We start from the raw sequence: 26,469 nt of genomic DNA on the forward strand, positions 1-26,469 counted from the left end.
GGGATGTGGTTAGATATTTTGAAACAAAACAGAAATTGCTGGAAAAATACTCAGCAGGTCTGGCAGCATCTGTGGAGGGAAATCAGAGGTTTCTTTTCAGGTCCAGGGACCCTTCCTCAGAACGCATTCAGTGGAATTCTGAAGAGTGAACATTGCGCAATCAGCAGAGAGTATCCCCACTTCCAATTTTATGATGAGGGAAGGTCATTAATGAAGCAGTTAAGCTGGTTCGGCCAAGGTCACTACCCTGAGAAACACTTAGAGATATTTTGGAGCTGAGATGATTAAAGTGGTAGTGCCCTAACAACAAGTGTAAATAAAATTTCTATTCCTATAATCTACAGAGAGCAGTGTTAAACATCAATACATAATAAATGTTCAACCAACAATCTGCTGAATAGATCATAATGAACTGAATTTTTAAAAACCACTCCATTCCAGACAAGTCCTTATTCACTGCACCTGTAAAAGAATAAGTCCTTCGCCAGCCATTTGGTTCCAATTATTTTAAATATAACTTCATAGGTTTCTAGTGCTTTCAGGTGGACACCAATGGGAAGTGCTGGATGTAAGCATTGAGCAAGCCTTTTGCCAATGATCAGCCTTTTTGGCAGGAGGGAATACTTCAAATTGCTCTGGAGTGCCTGCAGAAAGAGAAGATTAAAAAGGCAACACTTAAAACTGCTTTTTTTTTCTCTCAAGAGCAAATTACTGGATCACAAATGCAAACTACAGGTCAACAACTCATACAAGACCGTAAGATATATGGGCAGAAGGAAGCCATTCAGCCCATCAAATCTGCTCCACCATTCAATCGTGGTTGATATGTTTCACAACCCTATTCTCCTACTTTCTCCCCATCAAGAATCTCTGTCTTAAATAGAGTCAATCGTTTGGTCTCCATGACATTCTGTGGCAATGAGTTCTACAGATGAAACCACCCTCTGCCTCAAGAAATTTGTCATCTTAGGTCTGAAGTGTCATTCCTTCATTCTGAAGCTGTGCCCTCAGGTCCTCATCTCTCCCGAGTGGAAACATCATCCCCACAAGCACTATATCCAGGTCTCTCCGTTTCTATGAGATAGGTGTGCTCCAACACTGATCCTTATGGAATTCACTGGCTACCATCCTGAAAGAGACTCCTTATCAATACTCTCTGCCAATCCTCTAACCATGCCAGTACCTGCTCCAACACCATGAGCTCTTATTTTATTTAGCAGTCTCTGTGTGGCACGTAGTCAAAAGCCTTCGAGGAATCAGAATAGAGTACGGCCACTGATGCTCCGGCTAACTTGTTCATTACCTTTTCAAACAATTCCAAATGTAAGACTCTAATTTTACCAAGGACTGAGGTCAGGCTAACCAGCCTATAATTTCCTGCCTTCTGTCTCCCTCCCTTCTTAAACATCATTGTTATATTAATCATTTTCCAGTCCTCTGGGACGCTGACTCTAGTCATGCCTCCACAAACTCATCAGTTATCTCTTTCAAAAGCCTTGGTCTAGTCCCCCTGCTCCAGTGGTTCATGCACCTTCAGACCTTTCAGCTGTCCCAGCACCTTCTCCCTCACGATGGCTACTACACTGGCCTCTGCTCCCTGACTCTTAAAATTCTGGTATGCAGCTGGTGTCATCCACTGTGAAAACTGATACAAAGTACAGATTCAGTCCAACCTTCACAACCCTTTGGCTTCCCAATGATCTATTATGCTGTGCCCGTATTCCCTTAGTTAAGGTGAATTTTTGCTCTGTCTCCCTCATTACTCCCAGAAACTCCTGCCAATACTGTTCTACCATGTTCCCTGCTAGGCTCCCTTCCAATCAACCCTGGCCAGCTCTGCCCTCCTGTCTTGACTCAATCTTCTCCCCCTCAAAGTGCAGGCTGAATTCTTTCATATTATGGTCACTGCTCCCAAGGTGTTCTTTCACCTTAAGCTCCCTAATCAAATCTGCCTCATTACGCATCACCAAATCCAGAATTGCCTGCTCCCTAGTGGGCTCTACCACAAGTTGCTCCAAATAAAGAGAACCATCTCATAGGCATTCTCAGAATTCATTTTTTTCAGGATCCAAACCAATTTTCCCAAGTCCAGCTCCACACTGAAGTGCCCCATAACTAATATATTAGTACCTTCCTTTTCTCCTCCTTGCAGTAGATTTTCTTTCCTCACTTCCTCCCCAACTTTTAACTTCCTAAACTAAGGAGGCAAGTCACAGGGCAGAGCGGGGAGAGTTGCAGGCTGGAGCAGGGAAGGGGGCTAGTTGAGGGCCAGAGTGGCTGGGGGTGGAGGAGCAAGCGAGGCCTAGAGGAGAGTCCAGGGCAGAGGGTAGGCCTCGTGTTCTGAAGTCCAGTGGGCACAAACTCGAGAAAAAAAAAAGGGGACTATAAAACTTGGAGTATGGTGAAGATACATTTTATTCTCATTCTGGATTTTTAAAACACTGTATTCCCATGCTAGACTAGTTTTTTTTTCTCTACAATTCCATAACAACACAAAGTATGACAGACTCTTTACTATACTCATTCAAGCACGTGGCAATAAAGACTATTAATTATTTCTTACACGTCTTTTGTATCTCCCAATTAATATTCTTCCCCACAACTTGACTGCTAAGTAGCCTGTATACAACTCACATTTGCTTTTGTAGCTCAACTCCACCCACACAGATTCTACACTTACCAATTCTATATCACTTGTTATCAATTCAATTCTACAAGGCAACCTCATCCCTTCTGCCCATCTGCCTGTCTTTTCAATAGGTGAATGGATCCTTGGATAATTGGTTCCCAGCCCCGATCCCCTTCCAGCCACAGTACCAACAATACTGTACCTACCTATTCCAAATCTGAGAGGTAAAAACAATAACTGCAGATGCTGGAAACCAGATTCTGGATTAGGGGTGCTGGAAGAGCACAGCAATTCAGGCAGCATCCAACGAGCAGCAAAATCGACGTTTTGGGCAAAAGCCCTTTTTATTCCTGATGAAGGGCTTTTGCCCGAAACGTCGATTTTGCTGCTCATTGGATGCTGCCCGAATTGCTGTGCTCTTCCAGCACCACTGATTCAGAATATTCCAAATCTGTGCTCCAAGCTCATTTACCTTATTTCGTGTACTGCATATATTTAAGTATAACACAGCCAGACCTGTGTTGGGTGCCCACCTTCTCATTATGTTGCCCCCTGATCTGCTGTGCCTGAAGTTATATTCTTGACCTCTCTCATACACTATCCAATTAATTGTCCTGGAAACTAATAACCTCTTCGGAGCACCCCCAGCTTCCCTTCAACCTTCTGTACAGTTTTCCATGCAACTCAATGCTTCCACCCTACTATTTAAATTTAAAGGCCCCTCCACTGCCATAGATAGGCAATTCGCCAGGCCCCTGGTCCCAGTATGTTTCAGGTCCTTAAATCCCCAGTACTACTCACAATGACAGCTTCATTTTAAAACAAAGCAAATACATAAAAGGGAGGAGAAGAGCTGATGAATACAGAGAAGAAATGATGGACAGTTATTTTGGTTCCATATTTACACAAAAATAACTTCATAGTCCTTTCTGAAAATTAATTTAATAATTCTACCCACTGAAACAGCTCTTTCCTCAAGATGGCTTTCCAGTTAAATCATGAAACATGATGTATTGTGAACCAAACTGATCTTTTATTATCACCAACATCACTTCAAAGAACAGCAGCTCACAGATACATTTGGATTACGACAGTGAAATCCATCCCAGTGGGATTCTGAAACTGGGAAAATCAGTAGGAAAGATCTGTATGGGCCAGCCATAGGATATCTTGGGCCCCTACACTAACATTCACTCAGAGGGACAGGCCAACACCCAGTGCAAATAGCTCTCAGGCTGCCTCACATACCACACGGAGCAGTGTAGGAAACAACACTACAGTGTTGGGTTAACAAGACAGAATTTCTTCACATCATTTATTTTCAGAACGGGATGTGCTAATGAGCCTCTGAAAATACTCCGAAGCTTCCTTAAGGGGATTCAGACTAATTTTCAAACCATTCCTGGATACAAATGCAAAATACTGCAGATTTGAAAAATGGAAGAAAAAGAAAATTGGAAAAAATGCAAAAAAAAAGAAAATACTTGCAATGTTCAGATCAGACAGTGTCTGTGGAGACAGAAACCATCTTTCAGATTGCTAACTCCTGACTAAAAATCTGAAGGTCTTTAACACTAAGACATTTCATCAGGATTTCTAATGTAAGGTCATCGACCTGAAACATTAACCCACTCTCTCTTCATAGGATGCGTTGGACTGGAGTGGCCAAAGTTTAATAAAAATCACCCAATATTAGGCTATAGTTAGCTAGCCAGCTATGTGACAAAGGACCAGCATTCCGAAAGCTTAGACTTCCAAATAAACCTGTTGGAGTATAACTTGGCGTCATGTAATTTTTAACTCTCTTTTATAAAAATGCTAGTGTCAAGTCAAGTTGCAATAGTCTAACCAGACAATAGGGCTGCTCTCTCATGAGAGAGTGATGACTGGTGGTAAGTTAATCTGAAGGCCATCACACCTCAGGCAAGGAGAGAGGTTGAGAAGGAAGTCTTCATGGCAACCTCAGCTGATGTGGGAATTGAACCCATGCTGCTGACATCACACTACTTCACAAACCAACAATCTGAGCTAAACCAGACCACACTGTTGTAGAGTGGTTAGAGCTCCAGAACAGCAAAACAGGGGGCCAGGATAATGCTCTTGGGGGCAGGGTTCAAATATCATAAAAGCTGGTAAAATTTTAATTCAATTAGAAATTAATGCAAAACTCGTCTCCGCAAATGATGAACATGAAATAGTTTTAAATTGTAACAATCTATCCCGTCAACTAATGTCTTTTTTGGAAGGAGATCGGCCATACTAGTCTGGTCCGGCCTAAAGGGAATTACAGATCCACAATAACATTGTTGACTTTTAACTGCCTTGATGCGGCCTCTCAAGCCATTCAGCTCAAGCGCAAAGAGAGAGAGAGAGAGAGAACAAATGCTGGCGCAGCCAGGGCAAATACTCCCACAAAAGAATAAAGGGGAGAGAGAAAAAAAACCCAGCACTGCCAATATGTTTTGCCTTTATTTCAGGATGATATTTAGAAACTAGTCTAAATTTTTAAAAAAGTGTCAATCTCAAGAAAAAGGGGGACCCATCGCTTTCATATTTAATTCCAATTTTTTTTAAACTGGGAAAATAGCAACATGGATAGCCACACAATCTCTCCAAAGAGGAAATGAAAATGCAGCATACCAGGGCTCTTTCTAGAAACAGCAAATTAATAGAAGTGCCTCAGAAATTGTACTTCAGTTGTGCACCCCATGCTATTATATACCACTGCTGCTTTTGCTTGGATCTCTCCAAGCCTTATACAACGAGTTTCATTCTAAAACAGTGATGGTACTGGATATTCTGCTGCAGCTAGCATTTACACCGAAATGCAGGAAGAGACCTTGTATCTGGGAGGACCTTTTCAGAGTTCACATACTCAGCAGAGCCAAACAGGAAATACATGATGAACAACACCAGGCTCAGGGGGTGTTTCAACAGATGGAGAATGATTTCATAATACACCTACATGGTGACTTATGGCCAACCTTTGTTCCTGGTGAACAGGTGATGCGGTATTGACAATTGCAGGTGTGACACGTACTTGGGTCTTATTCATGTAATAAGTCACTGAAGGTTTCGGGTCACTGAAAATGCATCAAGTTTGCAAACCAAGTCAACAGTTAATAGATTGAGCAGCGCGTCCCTCAGGAACTCATGTGGTGGTCAGGAATTCACTGAATTCCTTCACAGAAAAAAACTGAACTTGGTTCTAGATTCCTATAAAAAAGGATAAATATTGTGGACGGTTCAGAGTCAGAGCAATCTCCTGGACCAGTTTAATTTCCAAAGACGGTTTCTTCCCCAGATTCTTTTGCCACCTGAATTCAACTTTCCCAAGGGCTTTGAAGCCAGGTTTTCCATTCCTGTCTGGAGATGTCATGGTCTGAAGTGTGTACGTTGCAATACAATTAGGGGTGGCAGAGTGGCTCAGCAGTTAGCACTGCTGCCTCTCAGCACCAGGGTCCTGGGTTCGATTCCTGCCTGTCTGTGTGGAGTTTGCACATTCTCCCTGTGTCTGCGTGGGTTTCGTCCGAGTGCTCCAGTTTCCTCCCACAATCCAAAGATGTGCAGGTCAGGTGAATTGGCCATGCTAAATTGCCCAGAGTGTTAGGTGCATTAGTCAGGGGTAAATATAGGGTAGGGGAATGGGTTTGGGTGGGTTTCTCTTCAGAGGGACAGTGTGGACTTGTTAGGCCGAAGGGCCTGTTCCCACACTGTAGAGAATCTAATGGTGTGGGACACATTGGACGGGCTGTAGGGTTTTAATCTGTCCAAATCAATCTGGGAAACTCATGGATTTCTTCACCAAGATGATCACCTAATCAGCTGCCTCACCGTGGTACTGTGGTTAGCATTGCTGCCTCACAGCACCAGGAAACTGGGTTCAATTCCAGCCTTCGGTGACTGTGGCATATGCACATTGACCACGTCTGCACAAGAGTTTCCATTGGGTGTACATGTTTCTTCCCACAGCCCAAAGATGTGCAGGCCAGGTGAACTGGCCATAGTATAATCCCCAGTGTCCAGGGACGTGGAGGCTAGGTGGATTACACATGGTAAATGTGGGGTTACAGGGATAGGATAGAGGGCTGGGTCCAGGTGGAATGTCCTTTGGAGGGTCAATGCAGACCGAATGGGCTGAATGGCCTCTTTGTGGTGCAGGAATCCAATGATTCAGTCTGGAGATTCCATCATTCTCCAGTTTTTCTCCAACCTCCATGTATGATCCAGGCTCATTCTATCCACAAAACACACTTGACTTTATTCCTAAGAATCATGTGACCATCGGAGCTGTTACATTATCTAATATCCTCAATAGCTCTCTCCAGAGATACCGCTCTCCTGTTAATTTGCCTCTCCTCAAAAGATTAACACAACTGCCCAACCTCATCCTTAACTGCCTCTCCCCTCAGTATCATCATCAAATGGACTGTCACCTCCCAAATCCATGGGCACTTGTCCAAGAATTGCACATTTGAATCCTTCCAACCATTTTTGTAAACAATCCTGCCTTGTCCTTTGACACAGATCTGCACATCATCTACTTCCAATACAAGACAAAACATGACCCCATTACCTCAGCCCTGCACTAGAGCACAGTCCTAGACTTTTCACCATAAATTTCTGGAGTAGAATTTGACTTGACTCAAATGGACTGGTGGAGGAGGGTTGCTTTTCAGACTGGAGGCCTATTACCAGTGGTGTGCCACATGGATCGATGCTGGGAGTTGAGACAACATGTTGTGACTATATAGAACATTGGTTAGGCCACTTTTGGAATCTTGTGTGTAATTCTGATCTCCCTGCTAAAGTAAGGATGTTGTAAAACTTGAAAGGGTTCAGAAAAGACTTACAAGGATGTTTTTGTTTTCTCATTCACGGGATGAGGGCGTCGCTGGTTAGCCAGCATTTATTGCCCATCCCAGAGGGCAGTTAAAAGTCAACCACATTGCTGTGGGTCTGGAGTCACATGTAGGTCTGACCAGGTAAGGTCAGCAGTTTCCTTCCCTAATGGACATTGGTGAACCAGATGGTTTTTTTTCCCCCCCAACAATCAACAATGGATTCATCACAGATTCTTGATTCCAGATTTTTATTGAATTCAAATCCCACCATCTGCCATGGCAGGATTCGAACCCGGGTCCCCAGAACACTACCGGAGTCTCTGGGTTAACAGCCCAGCAATAGATAATACCAGTAGGCCATTGCCTCCCCGATTGTCAGGGTTGGAGGATTTGAGCGATAAGGAGAGGCTGAACAGGCTGGGGCTGTTTTCCCTGGACTGTCGGATGCTGAAGGGCGATCTGATAGAGGTTTGTAAAATCATGAGGGGCAAGGATAGGGTAAAGAAGAAGGTCTTTTTCCGCGGGGGGGGGGGGAAGGAAAGAGAAAAAAAAAGGAGTCCAGAACTAGAGGGCATAGATTTAGGGTGAGGGGGCAATGATTTAAAAAAGGGACCTAAGGGGCAACTTTTTCACACAGAGGGTGGAGTGTGTATGGAATGAATTGCCAGAGGAAGTGGTGGAGGCTGGTACAATTACTCATCCAAATGCCTTTTAAATGTTGTATATGAATAGGAAGGGTTTAGACCTATCTAGGCCAAATGCTGACAAATGGAAATAAATACATTTAGGATATCTGGTCGGCATGGACAAGTTGAATTGAATGGTCTGTTTCCGTGCTGTACATCGCTGTGACTCTATGACTATTTACTGAGCCACAGCTGATTTGAGGGAGTGAACGTTCCTGATGTTAATGACCAGCTTCAGGCAGTTTATCAAGCGCCCGTTGTAATGAAGGCTTGTAATAGACAATCACCCAGAAGTTATATTTGTTGTTACACTAGTTATTCAGATTCAGATTCAGTTTTTACTCCCCTACTACCCTAAAAAGAAGAACTAACTGGTTTAAAAGAAAAGCAGAGTGCTGCATAGGAATATCCCATTATTTACAGTCCTACTTTCCAGTAACGCATTGTATTATAAGTTTTAGTACTTCTGCATCCCTATGTAGATTTAATTAAATTGTGCATAATGTATGAGCTTCCTGAATCATGGCACTACGTTAGTATATAAATAAATAAATCACCGAATGGCCAGACACAATGTTAACCCCTTGGCCAGATGGTTAGATTATGAAGAAAGAATGGGAAAGAGATTCAGTATACCATGTGGAAAAAAGGTCTAATTAACACAGGAGAGTGCGCGAGCGAGAGACTCACAGATTCTTGTGGAGAGAGGAGGAGAACTTCAAGGTAGGCATCCTTGCAAGAGGATTCACAGTCAGGTTAAAATCAACTAGGCAAAAATGGGGACTACAGATGCTGGAAACCAGAGTTTGGATTAGAGTGGTGCTGGAAAAGCACAACAGGTCAGGCAGCATCCAAGGAGCAGGGAAAATCTGTGTTTCAGGCAAAAGCCCTTTCCCTGCTTTTCCAGCACCAGTCTAATAAAAACTGCCAGAGGAAGTGGTGGAAGCTGGTACAATTGCAACATTTAAAAAGGCATTTGGATGGGTATACAAATAGGCAGGGTTTAGAGGGATATGGGCAAATGCTGTCAAATGGGACTAGACCAGTTTAGGATAGCTGGTCGGCATGGACAAGTTGGAGCGAAGGGTCTGTTTCTATGCTGTACATCTCTATGAATCTATGAATATGACTGCTTCAATTAAACACATCCCTGTCTCATAGTCAGTGCATTCAAATCCTAATTATTCACTGCTTTAAAATAATTTTTATTTACATTACCATTGCTTCTTTTGCCAACAATCCAAAATCTGTGCCTTCTTACTCTCAAATCAACCTGTGTGGGCGGCATGCTGGCACAGTGGTTAGCACGGCTGCCTCACAGCACCAGAGACTTGGGTTCAATTCCCGCCTCAGGAACTCTGTGTGGAGTTTGCCCATGCTCCCAGTGTCTGCGTGGGTTTCCTCCGGGTGCTCCGGTTTCCTCCCACAGTCCAAAAATGTGCAGGTTAGGTAAATTGGCCATGCTAAATTGCCCATAGTGTTAGGCGAAGGGGTAAATATAGGGGAATGGGTCTGGGTGGTTGGCGGGTCGTAGGGCCTGTTTCCACACTAACTAATCTAATCTAATCACCTTCCCTCCAAGCTGTTCTCATGTTGCCTGTATGACAATGGGCATCGATTCTGGAAGTCTTGCTGAGGAAGTTAAAATGCCACAGAGGGGTCAGTTCCATGCTTTACTTCTCTTTAGAACACATTGGGGACTCAAGGGTTAAACATTCCACTACCAAAGGACTTAGTGCAGTACCAACTGAAAGCCTGTACTCTTACAACACAGACAGACCATCTCAGTAGGAGGAGGTGTGGGGGGGTGCTGACTGTATCTCAGAAATGGAGCCACACATGTGGATTCCCCCTGTAGCCCCAGACAGAGGTATTTGCCCTTTCCAGACAAGACTGATAGCCTGTTAAACGGTCTCCTGCTCCCATTGTCTTACTTCCCCTCCATATTAGCATAGGTATGTGAATCCTCCATTCACAGCAGGCAAAATCCTTCTGCCTTAATTTCTGCTCATCACAATCATGAAGAATGTGATAATCAGTTTCTGTAATCCATTCACACGTTATCACAGGACATCGACATTCATCAGGCTTTGTAAGTTCATAATTACCTACTTTAAACTGTGATGACAATCACCCATATGACATATAAACCTTTAGTATATTTTAAAGGAATTAAACACAGTCTCTGTGTGTAGGGCAGAGATTCGTGCAGAAGCGTCATCACAAGTAGACACACGACTACTTTTGGGGACAGTGAGAATCTCTCGCCAGCTGTCTGATAATAAAGCATCTACCATTGTACAGAAACTTGCGCCGTCCGGATTTGTGGAGCAAAATATACATCAACATTGTTGCACACATGCCTCAGAGGCCCACATACTGGGAAGAAAAATGAGAGGGAACACTGGTAGTAGTGGTGTTTTCCTGTCTTCTCTGGCCAGATCCCCTTGCAATTCTGCACACCTCTTCTCAACCTTCTCTACCTCAAGGTTAACAGTCCCACGTTTTCCCCAACTATCAACCAAAGATTCCCTCATCCCCATAACCATTTTTTTGTGAATCTTTCCTGCACCCCCCAATGCATTCACATCTTTCCTACACCATATGGAAGGTTAATATTTATTCCAGGACAGACAAATAGAGGAAGCCTCTCTACAATACTGGAAAACTAAGAGGAGAACTAGGCTTATTTTGTCAAGTAGGAGACAGTGAGGACTGCGGATGCTGGAAATCAGAGTCGAGAGCGTGTTGCTGGAAAAGCACAGCCAGTCAGGCAGCATCCAAGGAGCAGGAGAATCGCGTTTCGGGCCGGAGCCCTTCATCAGGAATGGGGTTGGGAAGCTCAATGCATGGGAATTGACATTTTAATATAGCGAATGGCCAGAACAGTTTACATTTTCAATAATGATTCTGATAATAAACAGAAAACTGGAGAAGCTCAACAGGTCTGCTGTCAATCAGTAAAGACAGAAAGAATAATGGCATTGAGTCCAGTATGACTCTTCTTCAGAGCTGAAGAAAACACATCAAAAACACCTCTTATAAAAACAAAAAAAAACTCTATTTTCAAAGTCTCATTTCTGATAAGGCAATTTCTTAAAAAGAAAAATAAATCACATGTTGCATAGAAGTTATTCCTTGCACAAGCCTCATTCAATTCCTGATTCATTCCCCCACACCTCTACTAGGCTGAAATGGTTGCACTTTCAATACTTGATGGAATGATTTGAAATTTGACTGTGCTACTTCCGCACATTGTACTGACCTATATAATCTCTTTTCTCCCCACAAGTAAAATTTTAACCTGGCACACCTGGATTTCCTTGCTTCCCATGAAGGAAATTTAACGATCAAGAGATTAGATTACTTACAGTGTGGAAACAGGCCCTTCGGCCCAACAAGTCCACACCGACCCGCAACCCACCCATACCCCTACATTTACCCCTTTACCGGAGCACCCGGAGGAAACCCACGCAGACACGGGGAGAACGTGCAAACTCCACACAGTCAGTCGCCTGAGGCGGGAATTGAACCCGGGTCTCTGGCGCTGCGAGGCAGCAGTGCTAACCACTGTGCCACCGTGCCGCCCATCTTGGTTGAGAGCTGCAGGCATCCCGACGCTGACTTTAATTTGAAAACAAAATACTTGTTGTGATGTGTACTGAATGCTCAAAACTATTGCTAAAGGAATGCAAGATTCCCATCGCCCTTACCTCAATTTGCAGCCACATGCACATGAACAGCCCCCATGGAATAATTTGATGGCTTTAACCTTAGACAATAAATACCACTGCTCTAGCTGTGGACTTGTGCAATACAATACCTCGGGGGTGGCGTGAAGTCTTGTAGAACCAGTGAAATTTCTCGGGGATCCAAAACATTAGTCATCTGCGTGCAGATGAATCCACAAGATTTTGTGACAATATCAAGGTTGGGACCTTAAATTAAACCTTTCCTCATGGCCTCAAGACTGACATTCTTACTACTGCAAGTAAATTAATAACCTTTTGAATCACTCATGTAGCTTCTAAATGCACACTTGTAATGTTGATACTTTGCTCATATAAATAACTCCACTTGGATTAGAATGCACAAACATAATTTGCTTTTCTTCTGAAGTTAACTCTTCCGCAAAATCTTATCACGCTATTTATTGCTTTCACTTACCTCATTTTCTCAACTCTGGCATTCACACCCTAAATATACACTTGGTCTATTTGTATAGCATAATGTAATTGTTTTGAAATTGCACTGAAACCTCATGATGCGGGCTGACTGTCGATCAAGTACAAAAAGAGCATTTCGGGTTTCCTTCTCCTTCCATCCCCGTTGAATGGGTACCTTGGTCTTCCACTTACTGCCCCCTAACACAACATCGGGGAACTGAAGTCGGGAATTCAGCAGCATAGCACAAGATACACATCAGCACTACTACAATTGCAGGAAAAACAAACATTACACTAAATCTCAGAAAGCAAGTACACAAATGAAGTCTCTGCTTACCATCTTATCAGACAGGAGTGCCCTTAACATAATTCTGGACATCCAAGGCTCTTGTGTAGAACAGAAATTCACAGAAGTCGGACTTCTACATGCCATCAATTCCAACTGATGCACCATAGAAAGCATCCTATCTGGATGTATCACAGCTTGGTGTGGCAACTGCTGTTCTCAAGACTGCCAAGAAATTGCAGGTTTGTGAATGCAGCCCAGTGCACAGCCTTACTTCCATTGACTTGGTCTATTCTTCCTGCTGCCTCAGGAAAGCAGCTAACAGAATATCAAAGGCCCCTTCCATCCTGGTTATATGCTGTTCCACCCTCTTCCATAAGGCAGAAGATCCACAGGTTGAAAACATGTACCAATAGATTCAAAAACAGCTTCTTCCCCACTGTTATTAGACTTAGAAACCAACCTCGCATATTAGACTGGACCTTTCACTGCACCTTCTCTATAGCTGTAATTCTAAATTCTGCATTCTGTTCTATTACCTTGAAGTATTTACTTAAGGAGCAAGTTGTCTGGATAGAATGCAAAACAATACTTTTCACGTCATCTCAGTTACATGACAATAATAAATCGAATCAAAAGGGGAAAGTGCTACCATTATAGGAAAAGATTTGGTCACAACAAACATTCATTCAAAACAGATAAGCTTAGGGAGAATTCCACATGGGTAAAAATCCCCTTTTCCCAGGATTTTCTTAATGGTCAGCCCATTTGGAAACTGCTTCAAATGAACAGTATACTCAAGTGCCAAATGCTAAACCGTGATTTTAAACAGAAAGTCAGTTATTCCCCATTGACATTATGGAATGAGTGCATCAAGTACCATGGCCCCAAATCATAGACAAGGACAGATTTTCCATTAATCCAATCTCAGACAGGAAAGCAGCGGCATAGTTATGACTGAATTTGGGGAGAAATGGAGCTGCTATTCCAAATGACTGCGGCTGAATAAGAGATAGATTGTTGTAATGGGTCTGAACTTAGCAATGCTAACCCCAAAAAAAGAGTTACTGATACAACGTATGATGACAATTATGAAAGCTACAAACTGGAAACCAAGTACCAGTGTTACATTATCACAGATGCAGTACATTTCTAGGATTTTAATTTGCCACACAATGCCTATTCCTGGAGGTAGAGACCATCCTTTTTGCCCAACAAGCCAGCTCCCATAAGCGTACACGTCAGCTTTTTGAATATGGCTACTAACCATTAAAAATGGCTTCCGTCAGAACCTGGAAACAGATGCAGGGCGACTGAACCTCCCTGCTGCCCAGGAAACACCGTGGGACACACTGGCCTGGTCCGAAATCTATCCAAAGCACTTCCAATCGGAGTCAGGACAGTCATCCAAACACTCCTTTGCCACAGAGAACTTTATTGGAGAAGATGATCAAGAGTGTACCACAAAGCTCAGTGCTAGCCCCAACACTGTTCACCATCTACACACATAACCAGGCAACAACTAGGCCTCAAGTTCACCCATATTGATGGAATTTCTTGCATCACCTGGACCAGGTCCTTAACAAAGGTATTACAAAAATTTACAAACTACTGCAGCATATCCAATGTTTGCCAAATCCACACATTGACAATGCCAAAAAATAAATGCACATTGACATGGACGGTCATAAACTGAAGCACCATCCCAACCCCACATACTATCATATTTAGGAATGACATTAGACAGAACATCTGAAACAAACAGCAGCAAAAGATCATAAAACAAAACCAGAACCAAATTATTAACCAAACTTAATGGGTCTGCATGGGATACTGCTGCCAGAACATTCTGGACCTTGGCATCTGCCGGTCATATTCCACAAGAGATTGCTGTGCACATATCTGCTCAAGGACATCACGCATGCATCTTGTTGACATTTAGGTAAATGGAACAATGCACATTATAACTGGAACGTTTCACGCAACTCTTCTCTCCTTGGAAACATCACTCCTCAACAACCGAAGGCAGCCCACAAACTGGTTGAAACCATCTATGCTGCACCTCACTTCATGACTTGTTCAATCCACTTACTGCCTACCTTCTCATTACACCCTACATAGGGAGCAACTTTCCTGAGCAAGATTGGCCTGAAGAATGCGTACTGATCAAAGAACAGCAAACACGACAAGTTAGCAGTCACAAACCCCATCTGCTGAGCTTTGAACGACCACAGTAAAATTCTTGTGAAACTGCTTCAAGATTAACTAGAGTCCCTGCTCAGCTAATCTCCACCACTGGGACCCCGTACAAACCCCTTATGCTGTTGTGGAGGCACACACAAAAATGTTGCATATTACTGAGGAGTGCACCATCTATTGACTAAAATCACCTTAAAAACAGATGGGACACTGCTGCTTGGCGACATGGATTTACATTCGCTAAATAAAATTTGATCCATTACCATAGACAGGGTCCCTATTGAAATGCACTTTATTTAAAGGAAACATCTGAAGTTTCATCCATGTGTAGTTGTTTACCCAAAGTTTCCATCAAATTTTATAAACAAATACATGGTATCACTTACAAAAATAAAAACTTATCACTTTAGTCACTGGGCCTCTACGAGGGTTCTTACAGAGAATTGGTTTCAAAATTCACATCACCTTGTTAACCAGAGGGATTACCTGATACTGGAGGAGCCCTTTACACTAGGTACGACGTCAACATTCAAGCAAAATCCAACTCCAAATGAAATAACATTCACTTCTCAACTTTAAAAGAGATACATTTGGTCAAAAGCAAACTTGCACACCTCTGACAAAATCAGTAGCTAGTCACTTACAGCTTAACCAATACAGTCACTAGCAAAACAACTGTCCCATGCCCTTTCCTGCAGAAAACCACCTGAAGTGAATGGGCCTGCTAATGAATTTTCTGAACAAATCCTTGATCTGTACAGTAATTTCCAAAGATATTGAATCTTTCAAACTCAAAATAAATGGAACATACTTTGATTCCAAACATTACTGTAGAATTCTGCTGGTTTAGCTGACAGTAGCAATTAGTTAAAGGTATATCTAAAAACTGCAAACCCAAGTTGTTTTACGCTATTGCAGCTCACCTGTCTTATAGAATGTTTCAATATTACACAGAGGATGACTTAGAGGTCAACTGGTCTACCGGGACTTTTGTTTCATGACATCTTTTAGAGCTATTTATATCAAAAGAAACTTAAACTACAGTGATCTTCAAGAAGACCTCAAATCATGGTACTATTCCCATTAGACTGAGAAAGCAATTACAAGTCAAAAATACATACAACACATTAATGAATCCTTATATGGTGAGTTATCAATCTAAAGTAGGATAAGAGAACTCCTTGTGAAGGAGGAATGTAAACTGAAACTCAGGTTGCTATTTACAAAAACAGAATACCCTGGCACATTAAAGAGGTGAGAGGAGAGAGATTTTAAAAATACAAGAGGGACAATTTTTTTTTAAAAACCACAGAGCATGGTTTGCATGTGGAATGAACTTCCTGAGGAAGTGGTGGATATGGGTACAATTGCAACACATAACATAGAACATTGTAGCGTGGTACAGGCCCTTCGGCCCTCGATGTTGCACCAATCTGAAGCCCATCTAACCTACACTGTTCCACTACCATCCATATATATGTTTATCCAATGACCATTTAAATGCCCTTAAAATTGATGAGTCCCCTCAGTCTCCAAGGAGGAAAGTCCCAGCCTATCCCACCTTTCCTTACAACTCAAAACTCTCCAGTTCCAAACAACATCCTTATACATTTTTTTCTATACCCTGTCTCATTTAACATCATCGTTCCTATAGCTGGGTGACCAGAATTGTACACTGTTTTCTAAAGGTGGCCTCAATTATGTCTTGTACAATCACCAAATGATGTCCCAACTCCTTGGCCACTTCTTCTTCACCCTGTCTATCTACAATGCTACTTTCAAGGAACCATGAACCTGGGTCCCTCTGTTTAACAATACTCCCCTGGGTCCTTTTATTAATTGTATAAATTCTGCCCTTACCAAAATGCAACTCCTGATATTTATCTAAATTAAACTTTATCTGCCACTTCTCGGCCCACTGGCCCATCTGATCAAGATCTCACTGTACTCTTAAATAACTTTCTTCACAGTCCACTAGGCCACCAAAAACATTTAAAAGATATTTGGCCAAGTACATGAATAGGGAAATTTTACAGAGATATGGACCAGGAGCAGGCAGGTGGGACTAGTTTAGTTTGGGATTACGTTCAGCATGGACTGATTGGAACGAAGGGCCCGTTTCCACGCTGTATGACTCTATGAAGGTTACTTGGATTCCTTTGTCATGAATGGGACTCAGACTAGAATGACAACAAATCTCATGCTGGAGTTAGAGTTGCTGTTGCAATATGTGTGGATTCCCCACATGAACATTTTGGGAGATGTTTAGACTTTTTAGCTATTCCATGCATTCAGTTAATATATGCACAACACAGTCTGTTTATAACAGTGAAAGAGGAGGAAAAGCACTAACAAAATACTCAAACTCTCCTTACTCAGAGCACTGGATTGCTCCTATCAATAATTAGACAGGGAACTTCTCTTTGAAAAGGAAAAACACTCCATCCTTGACATTTGAAAAACCTTTGAACTTAAATGACACTGCCCTTAAAATCAGGATAATAATATGTTGACTTTCTGCTTTTAATCCAAATAATTGACCATTGCCGACATTCAAAAAAAATGCAGCTTTGAAGCAATGCTGAATATCACATTTTTAAACAAATTCACAAAATTCTTGTGAACTGCATTTAGTTATTTATATTGCTGTAGAGGAGGAGCATTTCATTCAAAATGGGACAGCATGGTGGCTCAGTGGTGAGCACTGTAGCCTCTCAGCGCCAGAAACCCAGGATCAATTCCCACCTTGGGCCACAGTCTGTGTGGAGTTTGTACATTCTCCCAGTGTCTGCATGGGTTTCCTCCTACAATCCAAAGATGTGCAGGTCAGGTGAATGGGCCATACTAAATTGCCGTAGTGTTGGTGCATGAGTCAGGGGTAAATATAGGGTAGGGAAATGGGTCAGGGTGGGTTACACTTCAGAGGGTCGGTGTGGACTTGTTGGATCAAATGGTTTCCACACTGTAGGGAATCTAGTCTAATCTAAAACAAAAAATTCCAGAAAAGTACTTTTTCTCTCAAGCACAAGAAAATTAAACAATCTTTAGCCATAATGGAAGACAAAGTGGGGCGGCTTTGGGGGGGGGGGGGGGGGGGGGGGGGGGTCTTTTCAGCATGGCAATATGTAATTACTGGAGTGCTGCAGGCATCGGGGCCAGATTTGGCCACAATTGCTGATAATGACTTGGAGAACACAAGTGAGGGTGTGTACTATAGCAGACATACAAAAACAAAAAAAGGTGGGAAGGCAAGGGGCAACGAGTCTGTTGGAAGATGTAGGTAGATTAAATAAGTGAGCAAAAACTTGGCTGAATGGAATCCCATATAGGAAAATGCGAGGTTCTGCACTTTGGCAGGAAGTATGGAGGAGCTGAATATTATTTTAACAAAGGAGAGAGACTGCAGAAGGATTTGAGGTCCCTGAGCATGCATCACAAAAGCATTATCCAAGTTCAGCAGGTAATATAGAGGAGTCAAATAGAAAATGTTGCTTTTTATTTCAAAAGGGAATGGAATATAAAAAGTAGGGAGGTTTTCCTCAAACTACAAAAAACACAGGTGAGACCACAGCTGAAATATTCCGAACAGTTTTGGGCACCTTTCCTGAGCAAAGATATATTGACATTAGTGGATATATAGGCATTAGTGGATATATAGAGAATGTTCACGAGGGTGATCCCAATACGGAGGGATTATTTTACAAAGAGAGGTTGAGCGTGTTGGGCCTGTATTCACTGGAGTTTAGAAAAAAAAAACAAGGCAAATTTAAATGAAAAAGGTCAGATTTTTATTGGGCTTTACAGGGTAAATGTTGAGAAGCTGTTTCCCTTTTTAGGAGTGTCTAGGACCAAAGGGCGTAATCTCAGAATAAGAAGTTACCCATTTAAGACAGATGAGGAGGAATTTCTAAGGGTAAAAAGCCTATGAAATTCTTTACTACAGTGGGCTATACAGCCCATGCTGTTAAGTATATTCTAGATGGAGACAGATTTTTAAATGAGTAAGAAAAATCAAGGGTTATTGTGATAAGGCAGGAAAAAGGATTATTAAATCAGCTATGATTTTGTTGAAGGGCAGACGAGACTTGATGGACCAAATGGCCATCTATATCTAATGATCTTATGATGGAATACATCTACTCACCTTGTTCAGCTTTCCCAATGATGAGATAAGGTCTGCCCACTCACTGGAGGACTCAAAGTTCTTCAAAGCTTTATCAATTGTGGCAGAGTAGCTTCTGTACCGATAATCATTGATGAGATTTAACTCTTCTTGCTCCATCTCTCTTACTCATAGCAGCATCCACAGTCTTCAAGAACAGGAGGTGGTGAGGTTCATCAGAAGGCATTTGCAAAATAAAAGTGAGCATATAAATATAAAGCAGCTATTAATTTCAAAAAACTTTTACTTCCAGATATACCAGTCACACGCCTTAGGTAAGCAATGTAAATAAAACACAATTAGTTCCAACATTTTAAAGAATCGATACTGTGTTGGATGGAATTGCAGTCAATGCAAAGTAGACTTTTAAAAAAAACAAATTCACTTGCACTCTGGCGTGATAAACATATGTTGCAGAAGAATATACACGTTTATCAAACCGATTTCAAATAACAAATGCAAACGTCACTCTTATTTAAATCAAAGCAACTCAAGTCGTAGGAAATATGCATGCGAATCTGAAGTTTATTTGAAGACCGGTTGCCAAGGTAATTTGTTAATCTACTTTTATTTGTGAACCTGCACGTTCCCCTCCACGCCACATAATCGTGTCTCAGAACTCCAAGAGCGTTCCTGCACAGCATCGCTCGGTCAAAATCCTCCCTGACAGCACTGTGGATGGGCCTACACAATAACTGCAGTGATTCGAGAAGATAACCCATTGGGGGAAAACGAGGGATGTGTAATAAGCACTGACCTATCCAGTAATGCCCACATTTCTTGTCCAAAAAAAAACTCTTCCCTTCTGAAGGCATGACTCATATACGGATCTACAATTACAAAAGTTCCATTCTTGATGGGCGAGTCTCACCCGTGTCAGCAGGTCGTTACGCTGTTTGGGAAAACCACAGCAAGCTGTGCTAATATTCACCTTTCTCGGCAGGCAGATATAGGAAATTCCAACTAGTCCCTCTGACCTGGAAATGATTGTGTGACTGGCAGCATTATTTGCATTACAAAATTACTTGTATTTTAACTGTTCCCTTTAAATTCTGCCAATTTATGTTTTGAAGCTCTGAAGTCCTTGCTGTTACTAAATCAAATTGAAACACTTTAGCTAACACACACTTTTCAAACAATAATCACCTGTTTCCAAAGGAAAACTGCATCCGCTGCTGCTACATCCAACCCATTCAGTGTAAATCAGAAATCAATCCTGGGAGATCTGCATGGCTTCGTATAACACTCCCCAAAAACACTTAACCAGCCGTTCTACTAGCTGTGGAAGAAATTTCTATAAAGCATTCCGTAAAAATGCGAGACAAGTTACTTTCTCTCAGGCAGAAAGGCAATACTTGAACAGTCATCGAAATTACGATAAAAGCAAACTTGTGCTGATACTGAAAATCTTAAATAAGAAACCTAACGAGCTAGAGAAAGTCATCAAATCGGGCAACACCTTTGGAGAGAAAACAGTTAACGTTGAGTTCGAATGGTCTCCTAATACTACAGACTGGTTTAGAACCTGTGCAGGGTGTTTTGTTTTACAGAGTCAATCAATCATATACAACAAACCGAACCTCGTGAGGTGGCGGACAATTCTGGCGTCAACACAAAACACATGAATAAAGTGAAAATCACTGCGGGGGAGTCCACATGAATAAATGTCGGTTTGTACATTGGAGACTTAGTGCACGGGGAGCGCCATGCGCCACTATTTCAACTGATAATTCAGCCAACTCCCAGCATTACTCGGGAGTCTTGAGGTTCAGGTGAGTTGTGTGTACATATTACTGTTACTTTGGACTGAAAATCTAAGCAGCCATTGATTTGTGCAACATAACCCTGGATAGACTGTTCTGGAATGCATTGTTTTTATTTGGAGGAGGATGTCGGATTTCTAAAAAAAAACACACAAGTGAAAAATTTTCATCTTAAAACACTCAGGCACCTTAAGTGAACGAAAGACTGAACATAGGGAAATAATTGATCTTTGTCACAAGTATGTCAAAAAGGTCCATCAACTTATTGCATTGTTACATCAATTTGAAAAGCACTGCATTGAGATTTCAGAAAAACAGTGACCTGACTGACATATTAGAAATCATTAAGTAGCATCTTAAAAGGTTGGGGGGGTGGACATACTTCCTTTTCTTCATGCAGGTGATGAGGACATTGCTGGGTAGGCCAATTGGCCACCCCATAGGGCAATCATGGGTCACCCACATCGCTGTTGATCTGGAATCACAGTGTCCAGACCTGATAAGGGTGACAGTTTCCTTCTCTCAAATAGGGACATTAATAAACCAACTGGGTTTTTTTCCCAACAATCGAAATGGATTCATGGTCATTATTGGACTCTTCATTCCAGATTTTTAAAAGAAATTCAAACTCTGCCACATGCTATAATGGGATTCAAACCTGGGGCCCCAGAACACAACATTTAGAAACAAATCGAGGGGACAAGGGTCACATTCCATCTGTAATCTTAACTGAAAAGGCAAGTACCGATCAACACAGGACACACTGCACAAACCTTCTGCTCAAAACTGCAAACATACTTTTCTAGTGCCTGTACATCTCCCTTATCCTTCAATAGCATCCACATCAACTGGTTTGCTTCCACACCCTGTCATATAAACAAATAAAAACCATAGCACTATGTTTAAAAATAACTAAGCCAATCTTTTTGATAAGATTATTCCAGAATGTTGCAGGATTAGTTTTGCCTGAGAACGACACTTGGAACCATTCAATGACATTTTTCTGAATCAATGGTATGCATTGTCCAGAACATCCAGTCAGTGGCAAAAGTGCCATTTCAACTGCCCACTTACAATGTAACAGCAAAGACCAGAAAGTGCAGTATCGAGAAGGCAAATGGTGACTGCAATTTTGCTCCCACTCTGTCATGAACGTCAGACAGGCCCTTGACAGTCTCTCTTCAGTCCACTGATTTACATCACCTTTAACCAGTGCTCAAGACATGACAGAGTTTCCCAAGAAAATTATCAGGGCAGCAAGTAAAATCAAAGAAAAGGATAATGCCAGAAAAACTGCAATGATACGGAAACAGCATTAAACCTGTCAAAGGAATATTCAACTCAGTTGTAAGTACAATTAATAGGAAAGGTTTGGAAGAATATGGGCCAGGTACTGGCAGGTGGGCCTAGATTTCATTTGGATATCTGGTCAGCATGGACGAGTTGGACTGAAGGGTCTGTTTCTGCGCTGTACATCTCTATGACTCGATAACATTTGGAAGCGAATGGACTTGTTATTGAGAGGCAGCATGGGTTTGTGCCGGGAAGGTCATGTCTCACTAACTTGATTGAGTTTTATTTTTGAGGTGACAAGAATGATTGATTAGGGAAAGGCAGTGGATGTTGTCTATGTGTACTTTGAAGGCATTTGATAAGATACTTCATGGCAGGAGGGTAAAGAAGGTAGAGTCTCATGGGATCTGGGGTGAGCTGGCTAGATGGATACTAAACTGGCTTACTCACAGGAGTCAGAGAGAAGCTGTGAATGGGCACTTTTTGGAATGGAAATCAATAACTAATAGTGGTGTTCTGCAGGGATCAGTGCTGGCACCTTTGATAATATCCCAGAAGATCTGGAGGAAAATGTAGGTGGCCTGATTACTAGGTTTGTGGATGACACCAAAATTAAAGAGTTACAGCTAATGATGAGAATTGTCAAAGCAGGATAGAGATAAAATTGCAGATTTGGGCCGAGAAATGGCAAATGGAGTTTAATCCAGACAAATGCAAGGTCGTGCATTTTGGAAGATCAAATTCAGGTGCAAATTACACAGTAAATGGCAGAACCCTTAGAAGCATTTACATAGAGGGATCTGGGCATACAGGTCCACAGATTCCTGAAGGTGGCAACACAAATGGATACGGTGGTCAAGGCGGCATACAGCACACTTGCCTTCATCAGCCAGAACATTGAACATAAAAGTTGGCAAATGCAACTGTACAAAAAGAAAACTTTAATTCAGCCACATTTGGAAATCTGCACACAGTTCTGGTCGCCAAAAGGATGTGGATACTTGGGAAAAGGTGCAGGGAAGGTTTGCCAGGATGCTGCCTGGTCTGGAGGGTTTTAGTTAAATTTATTATTGTCACATGTACCCAAGTACAGTGGAAATATTTGGTTTTGTATGCAGTATACGCAGATCATAACATACAAAGATCATGGGGTGATCGAACAGAGCAGGAATACAAAGTTACAGCTACAGAGAAGGTGCACAAAAAGCAAGATAGACATTCTGAGGAAGGGATGGATAAACTTGGAATGTCGTCACTGGGAAGACAGAGGCTGAGGGATTACCTGATAGAGGTCTTCATAATTAAGTGAAGCGTAGATTGGGAAGTTAGCCAGAAGCTTTTTCCTCAGGGTGGAAAAGGTCAACTATAAGAGGGTAAAGGTTCAAGGTGAGATGGAGGGGCAGAGTTTGGGAGAAGTGCAGGGAAAATGTTTCATGCAGAGAATGGTGGGTGGCTGAACGCACTGCCAGTGGAAGTGATGAAAGTAGAACACGTTAGCAACACGTAAAGGTGTATCTTGGTAGATACGGGAGAGGTGAACAGAGGGATAGAAATTATGTTTAGGCAATAAGTAGCTGCCAAAATAAGGACTAGGAATTGGCGCAGGCTTAGTGGGCCGAAGGGCCAGTCCTTGTGCTGTATTGTTCTTTGTTCAAGAAAGCTTAAAATCAGTAAGCCAACTAGTTCCTTGCTTTATGGGTACAGTCACAATGTTTAAAAGATATTTGGATAAGTACATGAAAAAGAAATGCTTGGAGGGATATGGACCAAGTACAGGCAAGTGGGACTTGTTCAGTGAAGGATTATGGTCAGGATGGACTAGTTGGACTGAAGGATCTGTTTCCATGTTGTATAACTCTATAGTCAATCAATGTGAACCCTCTAATTTAAGGCTACATATGTTCAGAAAGACCAAACTGGGGAAAAAGTAGCAGATCCTCTTCAATGAACAATGTTCAAATTTAATTGAGATTAGGGTTTTTTTAAAAAAAAGTAACTTTGATTAAAACCTTCTAGCTTTTACGTATGCGCAACAGAAGAACATGAGCTACATCACCACCAGTTGATGGAAGGCTTATGGTATTAGGTTTGAATGGGAGGTGTGTGTAGTTATTTTGAAATTTGTTACAAACATTGATCCATTGTCTAGTGGAAATTTAAATGTTGTGGTGTATAGGAAATTAATGCTTTCCTTGTGTTATAGCTTTAAATTTAATGAAACATGGATAATAGAAGAAATGAAGTAATTCAAATTTTGCTCTGTGCAAAACTAAATCACATTTTGTTTGTATTCATAAAGAGTTTGCTACTACACAATTGAATAAAGAGGATGTAAAAGGAGCCTCTGAAAATGTTAAAAGCAATCCTCATGCCAATCTCAAGCACCCTCAGTAAAAAGTGAATTGTATTCAGCCTTCAACACAGCACAACCTTGCCATTCACACTACAAAGATCAACGTGTTCCTCAGCCTAAACTATGCTTAACTAACTTCCTTCAATCATTGAAAAAGATTGCCTCCTACTATTCTCCTCCCTCAAATCACCTCCCTACTCCAGACAAGGCATGTTCCCCTCCCCAACAATGCTGATGTCGCACTTTCAGCTGGACAGATTCTAAAAGGTGATCCATGTAAAGGGTTTAGCATCGCCAGGTGCACTATGGTGTTGGAGAGTCACGAGATATCAAAATGCAGAAAATGATCCTTCAGCCCATCAAATCTGCACCAGTCAAAATGTAGTGCTTATTGTAATCCCTTTCTCCAGCAATTGGCTCATTGCTTTGCAGGCCTTAACATTGCAAGTGCACATTAAATATTTCTGAAGTATTATGAAGGTTTCTGTCTCTACCCAGCTTTACAGCTAGTCAGTTCTAGATTCTCACAACCCACCGAGTGAAAATGGTTTTCTTCATTGTACTTTGCTCAAAACTGCATGAATCCACGCAAGACTTTGTTAACTCATTTTTTAGATTAAAATCAGCCTAAACATTATGGCACAGACAACAGCACACAGGAGGCTAACACCTTCAACATATTCTCTGGGCTGACACCAATTGGTAAAGTTAACCGGAGAATGTAACTTTTAAAAATATGTTTTGCGATTTACAGATGAAAGAAGTGAAACTAACCCATGGTCATTCTAACAGATGAGAGACTTAAGTAATCAAGGTATTTTTCAACATATAATTTCAGTTACATCACACTGTAAACTTTTGCTATAAATTCTGTGTTTTACAATTGTGTCCTCCACAACCACATGAAGGAGCAGCACTCCGAAAGCTAGTGTGCTTCCAATTAAACCTGTTGGACTATAACCTGGTGTTGTGTGATTTTTAGCTTTGTATATCCCTTCTCAGTCTCCTCTGCTCCAAGGGAAACAAGCCCAATCGGTCTTCATAACTGAAACTCTACAAGCCACACAATATCCTGGTCAATCTCCTCTGCACCCTCCCTAATGTAATCACATCCTTCTGATAATGTGGATTCTAGAACTGCGCACAGTACTCCAGCTGTTGTCTAATTAGCATTTTCAAATAACAAGAGTTCCAGCATAACCTTCCTGCTCTTAAACTCTATTCCTTTGCTAACAAAGGTGATGCTCAATATGCCTTCTTAAACACCTTACCTGCTGGTCCTACTACCTTAAGTGATTGGTAGCTATGTCCATAAATGGTCCCCCTCATCTTGGTGTTCCCCAGGATTGTACTGATCACCAGGTATTCCTTTCCCGTGTTTGTCCTCCCAAGTGCATCACCTCACCTAGCAGATTGAATTCCATTTGCCACTGATCAGCCTGTAATCCAAGCCTGTCCACATCATTATTTACCACCCCACAAATTTTTGTATCCTTTGCAAACTTAAGTGATCAATTCCTCCTACATCGAAGTAGAAATCATTCTTATAAGCCACAAACAGCAAGGTCTCCAGTCTGATCCCTGTAGGACCCCATTGGATACAGGCTTCCTTCCACAAAAATTTCCTTCAACCAGGACCGTCCCTTAAAACCAAAAGTATCAACTGAATTATCAAGGTGATTAGATACTTCAACTAATCTATTTTGATTTGCACTCCTCAGTGCACTTGAGGGGCTAGGAAAAACTCCAAGTAAATCCAAATAAAAACTGAAGTAAATGGTGTGAAAACAAACAACCAGAGTATTCATGAATATGGTAACAGGATCCCACAGCAATAGGAAATCATGCAGCCACATGCACCCATGACTGGCACCTACATCCTAAATGGGACTGATATATTTAAACAGATTTACCAACTCAAGACTGGGCATCCATGATTTGCTGTAGGCCACCAACAAAACCATACTCCAAACATTCTGCAATCTCATTGCTCATAGGGCTTTTGCCCTAAACGTCGATTTTCCTGCTCCTCAGATGCTGCCTGATCCGCTGTGCTTTTCCAGCACCACTCTAATGTAGACTCTGATC

The 26,469-nt window shown here is 41.8% G+C and overlaps 1 protein-coding gene across 7 annotated transcripts in view; it reads right to left on the reverse strand.

The window, feature by feature from the left end:
- Window positions 1–26,469, reverse strand: part of dop1b (DOP1 leucine zipper like protein B) — a 139,550-nt gene that overhangs the window by 97,892 nt on the left and 15,189 nt on the right. For 5 of the 7 annotated variants that reach the window (XM_043701243.1, XM_043701245.1, XM_043701238.1 and 2 more), the window contains exons 2-3: window positions 18,955–19,120; window positions 463–644 (exon numbers count right to left, since the gene is read on the reverse strand). In XM_043701243.1, the coding sequence (XP_043557178.1) occupies window positions 463–644; window positions 18,955–19,092 (320 nt within the window). In that variant the 5' untranslated portion in view covers window positions 19,093–19,120. Of the gene's footprint in view, window positions 1–462; window positions 645–18,954; window positions 19,121–20,118; window positions 20,520–26,469 lie in introns of those variants that run through there. The other 2 variants (XM_043701241.1, XM_043701239.1) reach the window with 2 other exon arrangements.

Source organism: Chiloscyllium plagiosum, chromosome 12, assembly GCF_004010195.1.
Source record: "Chiloscyllium plagiosum isolate BGI_BamShark_2017 chromosome 12, ASM401019v2, whole genome shotgun sequence".
NCBI classification, from domain to species: domain Eukaryota; kingdom Metazoa; phylum Chordata; class Chondrichthyes; order Orectolobiformes; family Hemiscylliidae; genus Chiloscyllium; species Chiloscyllium plagiosum.